This window comes from Lethenteron reissneri, chromosome 68 (assembly GCF_015708825.2).
Source record: "Lethenteron reissneri isolate LAM-NWPU_2019-01 chromosome 68, ASM1570882v1, whole genome shotgun sequence".
NCBI lineage: Eukaryota > Metazoa > Chordata > Hyperoartia > Petromyzontiformes > Petromyzontidae > Lethenteron > Lethenteron reissneri.
Window position 1 is genome coordinate 2,534,893 of NC_083846.1, and position 13,149 is coordinate 2,548,041.

At 53.5% G+C, this 13,149-nt stretch overlaps 1 protein-coding gene across 1 annotated transcript in view; it reads right to left on the reverse strand.

Annotated features, from left to right (window-relative positions):
- Positions 1–13,149, reverse strand: part of LOC133360304 (SH3 and multiple ankyrin repeat domains protein 3-like) — a 162,590-nt gene that overhangs the window by 58,781 nt on the left and 90,660 nt on the right. Inside the window, exons 11-13 of the mRNA XM_061578949.1 lie at positions 12,782–12,918; positions 12,089–12,166; positions 7,221–7,287 (exon numbers count right to left, since the gene is read on the reverse strand). Coding sequence (XP_061434933.1) covers positions 7,221–7,287; positions 12,089–12,166; positions 12,782–12,918 — 282 coding nt within the window. The remainder of the gene's footprint in view (positions 1–7,220; positions 7,288–12,088; positions 12,167–12,781; positions 12,919–13,149) is intronic.

Below are 13,149 nucleotides of genomic sequence, written 5' to 3' on the forward strand. Positions count from 1 at the left end.
TGTGAGCCTATGGGTCTCCGTGTGAGTCTATGGGTCTCTGTGTGAGTCTATGGGTCTCTGTGTGAGTCTGTGAGTCTATGGGTCTCTGTGTGAGTCTATGGGTCTCTGTGTAAGTATGTGGGTCTCTGTGTGTGTCTACGGGTCTCTGTGTGAGTCTACAGGTCTCTGTGTGAGTCTATGGGTCTCTGTGTAAGTCTATGGGTCTCTGTGTGAGTCTATGGGTCTCTGTGTGAGTCTATGGGTCTCTGTGTGAGTCTATGGGTCTCTGTGTGAGTCTGTGGGTCTCTGTGTGAGTCTGTGGGTCTCTGTGTGAGTCTGTGGGTCTCTGTGTGAGTCTGTGGGTCTCTGTGTGAGTCTGTGGGTCTCTGTGTGAGTCTGTGGGTCTCTGTGTGAGTCTGTGGGTCTCTGTGTGAGTCTGTGGGTCTCTGTGTGGGTCTATGGGTCTCTGTGTGTGTCCGTGAGTCCATGGGTCTCTGTGAGAGTCTGTGGGTCTCTGTGTGAGTCTATGGGACTCTGTGTGAGTCTGTGAGTCTATGGGTCTCTATGTGAGTCTATGGGTCTCTGTGTTAGTCTGTGGGCCACTGTGTGAGTCTGTGGGTCTCTGTGTGAGTCTGTGGGTCTCTGTGTGAGTCTCTGTGTGAGTCTATGGGTCTCTGTGTGAGTCTGTGGGTCTCTGTGTGAGTCTGTGGGTCTCTGTGTGAGTCTATGGGTCTCTGTGTGAGTCCATGGGTCTCTGTGTGAGTCTATGGGTCTCTGTGTGTGTCTATGGGTCTTTGCGTGAGTCTGTGGGTCTATGTGTGAGTCTATGGGTCTCTGTGTGAGTCTGTGAGTCTATGGGTGTCTGTGTGAGTCTATGGGTCTCTGTGTGAGTCTATGGGTCTCTGTGTGAGTCTGTGAGTCTATGGGACTCTGTGTGAGTCTTTGGGTCTCTGTGTGAGTCTATGGGTCTCTGTGTGAGTCTGTGGGTGTCTGTGTGAGTCTATGGGCCTCTGTGTGAGCCTATGGGTCTCTGTGTGAGTCTATGGGTCTCTGTGTGAGTCTGTGGGTCTCTGTGTGAGTCTGTGGGTCTCTGTGTGAGTCTCTGTGTGAGTCTATGGGTCTCTGTGTGAGTCTGTGGGTCTCTGTGTGAGCCTGTGGGTCTCTGTGTGAGTCTGTGGGCCACTGTGTGAGTCTGTGGGTCTCTGTGTGAGTCTATGGGTCTCTGTGTGAGTCTGTGGGTCTATGTGTGAGTCTGTGGGTCTGTGTGAGTCTATGGGTCTCTGTGTGAGTCTGTGGGTCTCTGTGTGAGTCTGTGGGTCTCTGTGTGAGTCTATGGGTCTCTGTGTAAGTATGTGGGTCTCTGTGTGTGTCTACGGGTCTCTGTGTGAGTCTGTGGGTCTCTGTGTGAGTCTATGGGTCTCTGTGCGAGTCCATGGGTCTCTGTGTGAGTCTATGGGTCTCTGTGTGAGTCTACTGGTGTCTGTGTGAGTCTATGGGTCTCTGTGTGAGTCTGTGGGTCTCTGTGTGAGTCTATGGGTCTCTGTGTGAGTCCATGGGTCTCTGTGTGAGTCTATGGGTCTCTGTGTGAGTCTGTGGGTCTCTGTGTAAGTCTATGGGTCTCTGTGTGAGTCTATGTGTCTTTGTGTGAGTCTATGGGTCTCTGTGTGTCTATGTGTCTCTGTGTGAGTCTATAGGTCTCTGTGTGAGTCTATGGGTCTGTGTGAGTCTATGGGGCTCTGTGTGAGTCTGTGGGTCTCTGTGTGAGTCTACGGGTCTGTGTGAGTCTATGGGGCTCTGTGTGACTCTGTGGGTCTCTGTGTGAGTATGTGGGTCTCTGTGTGTGTCTATGGGTCTCTGTGTGAGTCTACGGGTCTCTGTGTGAGTCTATGGGTCTCTACGTGAGTCTATGGGTCTCTGTGTGAGTCTATGGGTCTCTGTGTGTGTCTAGGGGTCTCTGTGTGAGTCTATAGGTCTCTGTGTGAGTTTGGGTCTCTGTGTGAGACTGTGGGTCTCTGTGTGAGTCTGTGGGTCTCTGTGTGAGTCTATGGGTCTCTGTGTGAGTCTACGGGTCTCAGTGTGAGTCTGTGAGTCTGTGAGTCTATGTGTGAGTCTATGGGTCTCTGTGTGAGTCTGTGAGTCTATGGGTGTCTGTGTGAGTCTATGGGTCTCTGTGTGAGTCTATGGGTCTCTGTGTGAGTCTGTGAGTCTATGGGACTCTGTGTGAGTCTTTGGGTCTCTGTGTGAGTCTATGGGTCTCTGTGTGAGTCTGTGGGTCTCTGTGTGAGTCTATGGGCCTCTGTGTGAGCCTATGGGTCTCTGTGTGAGTCTATGGGTCTCTGTGTGAGTCTGTGGGTCTCTGTGTGAGTCTGTGGGTCTCTGTGTGAGTCTCTGTGTGAGTCTATGGGTCTCTGTGTGAGTCTGTGGGTCTCTGTGTGAGCCTGTGGGTCTCTGTGTGAGTCTGTGGGTCACTGTGTGAGTCTGTGGGTCTCTGTGTGAGTCTATGGGTCTCTGTGTGAGTCTGTGGGTCTATGTGTGAGTCTGTGGGTCTGTGTGAGTCTATGGGTCTCTGTGTGAGTCTGTGGGTCTCTGTGTGAGTCTGTGGGTCTCTGTGTGAGTCTATGGGTCTCTGTGTAAGTATGTGGGTCTCTGTGTGTGTCTACGGGTCTCTGTGTGAGTTTGTGGGTCTCTGTGTGAGTCTATGGGTCTCTGTGTGAGTCTATGGGTCTCTGTGCGAGTCCATGGGTCTCTGTGTGAGTCTATGTGTCTCTGTGTGAGTCTGTGGGTCTCTGTGTGAGTCTATGGGTCTCTGTGTGAGTCTGTGGGTCTCTGTGTGAGTCTATGGGTCTCTGTGTGAGTCCATGGGTCTCTGTGTGAGTCTATGGGTCTCTGTGTGAGTCTGTGGGTCTCTGTGTGAGTCCATGGGTCTCTGTGTGAGTCTATGGGTCTCTGTGTGAGTCTGTGGGTCTCTGTGTGAGTCTGTGGGTCTCTGTGTGAGTCTATGGGTCTCTGTGTGAGTCTATGGGTCTCTGTGTGAGTCTATGGGTCTCTGTGTGAGTCTATGGGTCTCTGTGTGAGTCTGTGGGTCTCTGTGTAAGTCTATGGGTCTCTGTGTGAGTCTATGGGTCTCTGTGTGAGTCTATGTGTCTCTGTGTGAGTCTATAGGTCTCTGTGTGAGTGTATGGGTCTGTGTGAGTCTACGGGGCTCTGTGTGAGTCTGTGGGTCTCTGTGTGAGTCTACGGGTCTGTGTGAGTCTATGGGGCTCTGTGTGAGTCTGTGGGTCTCTGTGTGAGTATGTGGGTCTCTGTGTGTGTCTATGGGTCTCTGTGTGAGTCTATGGGTCTCTGTGTGTGTCTGTGGGTCTCTACGTGAGTCTATGGGTCTCTGTGTGAGTATGTGGGTCTCTGTGTGTGTCTATGGGTCTCTGTGTGAGTATGTGGGTCTCTGTGTGAGTCTATGGGTCTCTACGTGAGTCTATGGGTCTCTGTGTGAGTCTATGGGTCTCTGTGTGTGTCTACGGGTCTCTGTGTGAGTCTATGGGTCTCTGTGTGAGTCTGTGGGTCTCTGTGTGAGTCTGTGAGTCTATGGGTCTCTGTGTGAGTCTGTGAGTCTATGGGTAATGGTGCACAAGCACAATTAACAACAACAACTCAACAAAATCGGCGACAATTACACTGCCGCGTGTGTTGACGTTGTCAGGCGATGGCTCTGTTCTTCACGCTATCAGCGTCACGCCGGAGCTCGGACAACGCAGGGGATCACGAAGACCGGGCAGGCGTGACGTCGCACACTTGCGTGCCGGCACGGAGACGCGGTCAATTACCGCACCGCGTGAACGACGCGCGGAAATCCACGAAGGGCTGCGGAAAATGTGCTTAAAATTCGGAAATCCCAGGTGTTGAAATCCTAAACCTCATCCCAAAGACAAAGATCCCCCCGTGTCGCCTGTATAGTCTGTTGGAGCAAGTGCTGTTAGCGAGTAGTAGCACCTAGGAAGGCCGGCACGGCACACGAGGGGGTGGGTGGCCAGCACCACGCCCGGCCGCCTTTGTCTCCCCCAGTGGCGACGTTTACGCACGGCACCAGGAACTCATTTTAGGCCGAGTCGACCTAGGGGAGGCCCGGGACCGGTTCAGATATTCGTCACCGATATTGTCGGTGAGCGGGAATCGAACTCGGGTCGCTGGGTTCGTAGCGCAGCGTAGCGCTGACCGCTGCTACACTACCGCTCCCCCACTAAACCCATCCCTACCGCGCACACACACGCACACACACATATGAAGATGTACCCACGATCACAAGTTTCCCCGCCACGCCCTCCCTGATGGGATTCATTAATAAAAGGCTCGATGCGTTGGATCGCTGCCACCAGCGCAAATTGTTCCCTGTGGACCCGTACGGAATTACGGCCGTAGGTGCCGCAGTAAGGTTGGCACGATGTCAATTGTATCGCCGAGACAATATCGAAAGTCACGATGTTGGCGAATTTCTATCGCTGCGTCCGATGCTCCCCTGACTTTGTGACTTTTTTTGTGAGATCGGTTTTTTAAATCCTTTATATTAAGTTCGCTTGCTTGCTTGCGTGCTTACGACCGTGCAAATCTTTTGGTAGTTTTTTAACCCACTTCCCGTGATCCAATCGAGCTGACATTTTGCAGACAGACTCGTTGTGCGTGACAATTAATTGTCGTGAAAATTTTTTTCCTAAATTTTACACTGTTTAGGGAAAAAAAATGTTATATTTAATTACCAATTGCTTAATGCTGGCAGACAATCATCTGACCCATAGGTGGCAGCCATCTCAAGCCAGAGGACGAGAGGACTCTAGCCGCAACGCATATAAAGGATTTAGAGTGAAAAACTTTGTTTTTACGGGTTCATTTTTATTGCTGCTGCTGCCGTTTCTGCTTTGCAGTAACTTCCAGTGGCAATCCTCCAGCACCCGACACGGCCAATCAGTAAAAAAGTGTCACGTTGACAAAAGACAAAATAGTTCACTGCTTTAGCCCACCGGTGTGTTGAAGCGTGAAACCACAACATTTACAATTTGAGTACGACGTTTCGCCGGTAATTGTATCCAGCATCATCGGGCAATTCGCTAAACCCAAAAACGTTGATTATGAATAATATTGGTCGCGAAAGCCTACGTGTTAAACGTCCAGTGGCAAATTTTAAAAAATTGCAGATTTGGCGAAAATCTCTCCAACTTTAACTCGCTCGACACACTCCTGCCGTGGCGTGTTTTAATCGATAGAATAGCATCATCATCATCATTCCGCTTGTTCACCCACGGAAATCCTCGCCGAGTCTAATGACTCGTACGTGCCACCGTGATGATGATGAGAGAGAAACAAGCAAACTCCAAATATACAGCAGCAGGCGTCACAGGATCAAGATCGAACCCACGACCTCCTACATACCAGGCGAGGTAGTTAACATCTCCTAGCCACCGTGATGATGATGAGAGACGCAATCTGCAAATATACAGCAGCAGGCGTGATGGGTCGGGATAGAACCCACGACCTCCTGCATACCAGGCGAGGTAGTTAACATCTCACCACTCTGAGAAAGAGACACGCAAACTCGAAATATACAGCAGCAGCAGGCGTCAGGGTCGGGATCGAACCCACGATCTCCTGTGTACCAGGCGAGGTAGTTAACATCTCCTAGACACCGTGGAGCCCCAAACGACGCGCAACACCCGAATCCACACGCGGCGAGGGGGACATCGCGGCGAGGGTCCGCCGCTCCGCTACTCCCGTCGCGTTTCATCCGGGCTCGATCGGCCGTCACGACGCACACACCGCAGCATTCACCGGGGCGGCCGCGGCATCCGCACCGCGGACCTCCGTGACGCGTCAACGCCCGGTGCCACGTCTCCTCCTCTCCCGCCCCCCCGCCCAGAACCGACAAACTCCCACGACGACCTCGTTATTTTTTTCGTTTGTTATATTTCACATTTTTTTCCGCTTCGCAACGGCGAATCACCTCCGTCCAGCAGTCTCCAGGGGACCGGGGCAGAGCTTGAAACGATGATACCCAGGGGGAAATGCGATTCTGCTCTGCCGTGAAGCGCGTGCACATCACGTGGTCCCCGCTTGTGCTGCCCCGGTTCTCTTTCTCGGTCTCACGTGCTCACGCGCGCGCACGCCCTCTCCCCGGTGATGTATCCCTCTCTTTGAAGCGCTACCCCCCCCTCCCCCCAACTTCCACCTCCACCCACCCGCTCCTCCGTACGTATCTCACGATGTATCTGTCTCTCCCGCCCTACATACATCTCCCCCCCCCCCCTGACACGTGTCGTCTCCCTCGCTTCTCTCACTGCGCACATCGCCCCGCCCGCCCGCTCCCTGCTGCCCTCCCTCCCCTGCTCCCTCCCTCCCTCACCCCCTTCCTCCTTCCCCCCACCCTTCCCTCCCTTGTCCCCTCACCCCCTCACCCCCTCTCCCTCGCTCTCCCTCACCCCCTCTCTCACCACCTCACCCTCTCTCTCCCTCTCCCTCCCTCACCCCCTCACCCCCTCACCCTCTCCCTCCCTCACCCCCTCACCCTCTTACTCCCTCTCAGTAGTTTTTTTCCCAAGCGGCCTCTTTCCCTTCCCGCAAAAACGAGATTTGAGCTCTCCAAGAAGGAAGCCGCCCCCCGTCCGTCCGTCCGGACGACCTCGCGGCGTGGACATGGCCCGCCGGAGCCCTTCACGTTCCGCGTCGGCGACTCCACCCCCCCCTCTCACCCCCCCCACCTCCCCCCCTCACCACTCCCCCCCCTCTCACCACTCGCCCCTCCCACCTCCTCCCCCCCCCCCTCACCACTCCCCCCCCCCTCTCACCCCCCCTCTCACCACTCGCCCCTCCCACCTCCTCCCCCCCCACTCACCACTCCCCCCCCCTCTCACCCCCCCTCTCACCACCTCCCTCCCCTCCCCCCCCACCTCCCCCCCCACCTTCCCCCCCCCCTCACCACTCCCCCCCCCCTCTCACCACCTCACCCCCCCTCTCACCACTCCCCCCCCGCCACCCTCCCCCCCCACCTTCCCCCCCTCTCACCACCCCCCCACCTCCCCCCCCCCACCTCCCCCCCACCTCCCCCCCCTCTCACCACTCCCCCCCGCCACCTCCCCCCCCACCTCCCCCCCCCTCTCACACCCCTCTCACCACCTCCCCCCCCCACCTCCCCCCCCACTCACCACCCCCCCACCTCCCCCCCCACTCACCACCCCCCCACCTCCCCCCCCTCCACTCACCCACATCGGTGTCCTTGTGGCTCCTCACCAACTCGGCGAGGTCAAAGTTCCCAGCCACGATCGCCACCTGGGAGACCACGCGCACAACGAGACGGCAGAGACACTTACACACCAGGCGCGCCTACGGAGACCCCCCGTGTAGCCTGTAACAGACTTCTAGATTCGAAGCTTTCGTGACTGCAAGGATTCATATTCTTAGGTTTTTTCGGTAAAGTCACGTAGGTAAAAAAATTTAAATTAATAAAAGTTAAATGAAAATAAAATAAAAATCACGACGTTTCGGAGGCAACACAAGCTTCCGTCTTCAGGTGGAACCGTCACAGCACGATAGCTGTATCAAGTGAGAGAAATTCCAAGAACACAGTATTTGTATATATACTGGTTGAGGGTGGGAGGAGCCAAGGTAGGCCCTGGATATTATTTTGTGAGGTTCGGTGCGGCTGAAGCACGCTGTTAGGAATGAGCCTTTGTTGTGTAAACTAGACTGTTGGGGTGAGCGCTGTTAGCGAGTGGCAGCGCCTATGAAGGCCGGCACGGCGCACGAGGGGGTGGGGTGGCTAACACCACGCCCGGCCGCCTTTGTCTCCCCGGTGCCGATGTTTGCCACCGCAGCCAGGTACACATTGAAGGCGTTCATTCGACAATGTTTGCTCATGTTCACTCGCGACTCCAGAGGTAACATCTAATCGTGGTGATAAAATATTTATTTTTCCGTATTTAACGTAGAAATCTTTAACTGCGTGCTCCGAGTTGCCGTTTGCGTTGAAGTCGTGATTACTTTACCATTATCACTCTTGTTTTAAGCATTACATATACCATGCTTATTTACCCAGAAAGGTCTCACCGAGTCTCTTGGCTGACTGGGTCCTCATTTCAGGCTGAGTCGACCTAGGGGAGTCCCTCACTGGGTCCTCATTTCAGGCTGAGTCGACCTAGGGGAGTACCTCACTGGGTCCTCATTTCAGGCTGATTCGACCTAGGGGAGTACCTCACTGGGTCCTCGTTTCAGGTTGAGTCGACCTAGGGGAGTCCCTCACTGGGTCCTCATTTCAGGCTGAGTCGACCTAGGGGAGTCCCTCACTGGGTCCTCGTTTCAGGCTGAGTTGACCTAGGGGAGTCTCTCACTGGGTCCTCATTTCAGGCTGATTCGACCTAGGGGAGTACCTCACTGGGTCCTCATTTCAGGTTGAGTCGACCTAGGGGAGTCCCTCACTGGGTCCTCATTTCAGGCTGATTCGACCTAGGGGAGTACCTCACTGGGTCCTCGTTTCAGGTTGAGTCGACCTAGGGGAGTCCCTCACTGGGTCCTCATTTCAGGCTGAGTCGACCTAGGGGAGTCCCTCACTGGGTCCTCGTTTCAGGCTGAGTTGACCTAGGGGAGTCTCTCACTGGGTCCTCATTTCAGGCTGAGTCTACCTAGGGGAGTCCCTCACTGGGTCCTCATTTCAGGTTGAGTCGACCTAGGGGAGTCCCTCACTGGGTCCTCATTTCAGGCTGAGTCGACCTAGGGGAGTACCTCACTGGGTCCTCGTTTCAGGCTGATTCGACCTAGGGGAGTACCTCACTGGGTCCTCGTTTCAGGTTGAGTCGACCTAGGGGAGTCCCTCACTGGGTCCTCATTTCAGGTTGAGTCGACCTAGGGGAGTCCCTCACTGGGTCCTCATTTCAGGTTGAGTCGACCTAGGGGAGTCCCTCACTGGGTCCTCATTTCAGGCTGAGTCGACCTAGGGGAGTACCTCACTGGGTCCTCATTTCAGGCTGAGTCGACCTAGGGGAGTACCTCACTGGGTCCTCGTTTCAGGCTGATTCGACCTAGGGGAGTACCTCACTGGGTCCTCATTTCAGGCTGAGTCGACCTAGGGGAGTCCCTCACTGGGTCCTCATTTCAGGCTGAGTCGACCTAGGGGAGTCCCTCACTGGGTCCTCATTTCAGGCTGAGTCGACCTAGGGGAGTCCTCACATCATAGTTCATTGACGCAGGGAAGGCCTCAATTGAGATCCCTCCACTGGACACAAAGCCAGGGATCGAACCCAGGTCACCAACCACTGCAGTTCCACTACAACCTCCCCCCCCCCCTCACGCATTGATGTCTCGGCAGGGAGTGGGAGCAAGCAAGCAAGCGACACCCTCCGGCTCCGATTGTCAATCCGCTGCCTCGCTCTCGATGAATTCTTTAACATCATCCCTCACATCACACGCCCTGGCCCACGCACGCTCGCTCACGCTGCACACGGCAAGGCCAAGTGTCGAAGTGAAAACAAGCTTTTTCGATTTAAAGCTTTCGTGACTGCAGGGATTAATCTTCTTGGTTCTTTCGGTAAAGTCACGTAGAAATAAAATAATACAAATAAAACAAAATAATTCTCACGACGTTTCGGCCACAACGCAAGCAGCCGTCATCAGGTGGAGAACAGGTCTGTCTCTGTTCTCCACCTAAAGACGGCTGCTTGCGTTGTGGCCGAAACGTCGTGAGAATAATTTTATTACGTTTAATTTTTATTATTTTATTATTTTCCTTCTACGTGACTTTACCGAAAGAACCAAGAAGATGAAAACAAGCTGGCGAGGCCAGCCACTTCAGGGAGCCTCTGATATCACTTCACAAATATTGATACGCAGTTCATTCTGGAATATCCGTGAACTTCGTGCGCAACGCACTTAGCCAAGCGTACGAATCGGAGGTGCGGTGGTGGGAAGGAGAACAAACGAAACACAAAGAGCAGTTCTAAAGAAATGAGCTTTCAATTCAGATGATTGAAAAATCGCATAGGTTTTGGTGGGAGGAAGAGCGTTCCAGACGGCCGCGGGAGCGCATCTGAAAGCGGCGGGCGATGCGCCGTGACCACCGCCTTTGATCGACGGCTTCGCCAAAAAGCCGCCGCCGCCGCTACGAGGATGACCACCGGAGTTTGCGTGAGGAGCGGAGTTCGCGTGATCTAGGTTTGCGGATTAAATCGCGGTACGAAAAGCGTACAAAAAAAACTCAACATTTCTAACCATCGGCCTCAATCGTCGAGGCGCCAGCGACCGCAAACGCCTCCGGCGAGTCAACCGACCGAACACTTTATTTATTTATTAAATAAATTCATTTGATTTTTTGTTTCATGGCTGCACACAACAACAACAAAGGCCTTGGTCGCTGCAGAGCGTTGGGCGACGAAAACAACAACAACAACTTAATTCTAGATTTGAAGCTTTGGTGACTGCAAGGATCCATATTCTTAGGTTTTTTTTTCTTTCGGTAAAGTCACGTAGGTAAAAAATTTAAATTAAAATTTATAAAAGTAAAATAAAATACAGCAAGCATGCTGTGACGGTTCCACCTGAAGACGGAAGCTTGTGTTGCCTCCGAAACGTCGTGATTTTTATTTTATTTTTATTTTATTTTACTTTTATTAATTTTAATTTTAATTTTTTACCTACGTGACTTTACTGAAAAAAAAAACCTAAGAATAACAACAATAACAACAACCGCACGCGACTATCATTCGCCAGGCCGCATGTACCCGGCGCGTCCTGGTTGATGTGCGAGGGAGGAGGAGGCGGGGGGTGAGACAAGACGACCCGGGGAACCGATTCTACTGCTTTTTGAAACGCAACAGCCACGTTTGGCTTGGGGGCCTGAGAGAAAAAAATTAACCCGTAAAAACAAAGTTTTTCACTATAAATCCTTTATATGCGTGGCGGCTAGAGTCCTCTCGTCCTCTGGCTTGAGATGGCTGCCACCTATGGGTCAGATGATTGCCTGCCACCATTAAGCAATTGGTAATTAAATATAATTTTTTTTTTCCTAAAAAGTGATGGAAAAAAATTTCACGAAAATAAATTGTCACGCACAACGAGTCTGTGTGCAAAATGTCAGCTCGATTGGATCACGGGAAGTGGGTTAAAAAACGACCGAAAGATTTGCACGGTCGTAAGCGCGCAAGCAAGCAAGTGAACTTAATATAACGGATTTAAAAAGTGAGGGAGTGTGGGTGGAGAGCATTGGGGTAATGAGGTGGTCCGGTGGTGGGTGGGGCAAGCGGAGGGGGCCCAAAAGCACACTCGGTAGGCCGTCGCCGCCAGACATCAATTCACCTCGCCGTCAACAAGGCCTCGTCAGCTGGTTTAGAGGCACAGTCGACGCTCGACTTCCAACTCGTCGATTGTACGGCGCCCCCTCCGCACCACCCCCCCCCCCCCCGCTAACCGCCCGCCGCCATCTGCCGAACGCTGCTGGATAAAAACGCTGGGACTGGAAAGGCTCCATCCGTTAGGCCGCTGGGCCTAGATCCGACAATTTACGTTCCGTCGGCGAGACAAACCCTTGGGCCTGATAACCCGTCAAACGGGCGTAGAGCGAGCGAGAGAGCGTCGCGCGTTTAGCTGGGAGGCCGTACAGTCAGCGAGACAGTGAGCGGGACAGCGAGCGGACGAGCGAGACAGAGCGAGCGCGGACGAGGGAGAGAGCGAGCGAGACGGAGAGAGAGAGTGAGCGAGCGGATGAGGGAGACCGTGTGAGAGCGAGTGAGAGAGCGAGTGAGAGAGCGAGCGAGACAGAGCGAGCGTGGACGAGTGAGACGGAGAGAGAACGAGCGAGACGGAGAGAGAGCGAGCGGACGAGGGCGACAGCGAGAGAGCGAGCGAGCGAGACAGAGAGAGAGCGAGTGAGCGAGACAGAGAGAGAGCGAGCGGACGAGCAAGACAGCGAGAGAGCGAGCGAGTGAGCCAGAGAGAGAGAGCGAGCGAGACGGAGAGAGAGCGTGCGGACGAGACGGAGAGAGAGCGAGCGGACGAGCGAGACAGCGTGCCGACGAGGGAGACAGATAAAGAGTGAGCGAGCAAGACGGAGAGAGAGCGAGCGAGGGGACGAGCGTGCGTTCACCTGGAAGGCCGTCTGGCTGTTGAAGTTCTTGATCTCCTTGCTTGCGCCGCGATACAGCAGCACCCGAGCACAGCTCTCCTGCGCGAGCACGGACACGCGGCGAGTGAGCCGTGGCCGTTTGTTGCTTCTGCTTTTAGAACCACCGTGGATTTAGAGCATTTGACTGCTACGACAAATTTCCACGTCATAAGCCACTTCGCTGGCCTATCATTTGTAACAAGGTTGCTTCTGAAAAAGAGACGAATAGTTCAGGAGGCCTAACAATGGGTCAGCTATAGCTGACCTCATGGCGGCCACGAGATTCGTCGTCATCATCATCATCGACTGCGAAATTATTGCCGTCTTAATCAACATCGTAATTTTCACGTTTAGCAAATTCATCGTCGTCGTCATCAGCAGGCCTTGTGTGCTCAGTTGGTCTAACCTGGTAAACAAAATTAAAATAAAAAAGTTGTCTACAGTAAAACCTTGGATTGCGAGTAACTTTGTCTGCGAGTGTTTTGCAAGACGAGCAAAAATTGTAAATAAATATTAATTTGATAAACGAGCGAGCTCTTGCAATACGAGTAGTACGTGCATACGCTTTGTCTGCCGAGCGTCACGTGATCACAACTGATATACGAGTGCTTTGGATTACAAACACGTTTCCGGAACGAATTATGCTCGCAATCCGATGCTTTACTGTAGTTTCACCTGGTTGTAGAGGGCACAGATGTGCAATGCCGTGTTGCCAGACGCATTCTGGGCGCTCATGTCGGCCCCGTAGAACAAGAGGTGTTCCAGGTGTTGCACGAGCCCGTGTCTGCAGGCCTGCCGGAGACAACAGACACCTTTGAGCAGAGGTCGCAATCGGGTACCCGATACCCGTACCCTACCCGATACCCGGCTACGCGTACCCAGCCGGGTACGGGTACCCGTTTGCGACCCTGGTGCAGCCGGGTACGGGTACGGGTAGACCGTGAGTCACTGGTGAGTAGCCGTTTGTCACTCATTTCCCAACGTCTTGTCTCGTCTCACAATTCAAGTTCCTAGAATCAACCCACCCACACCTGCAACATGGC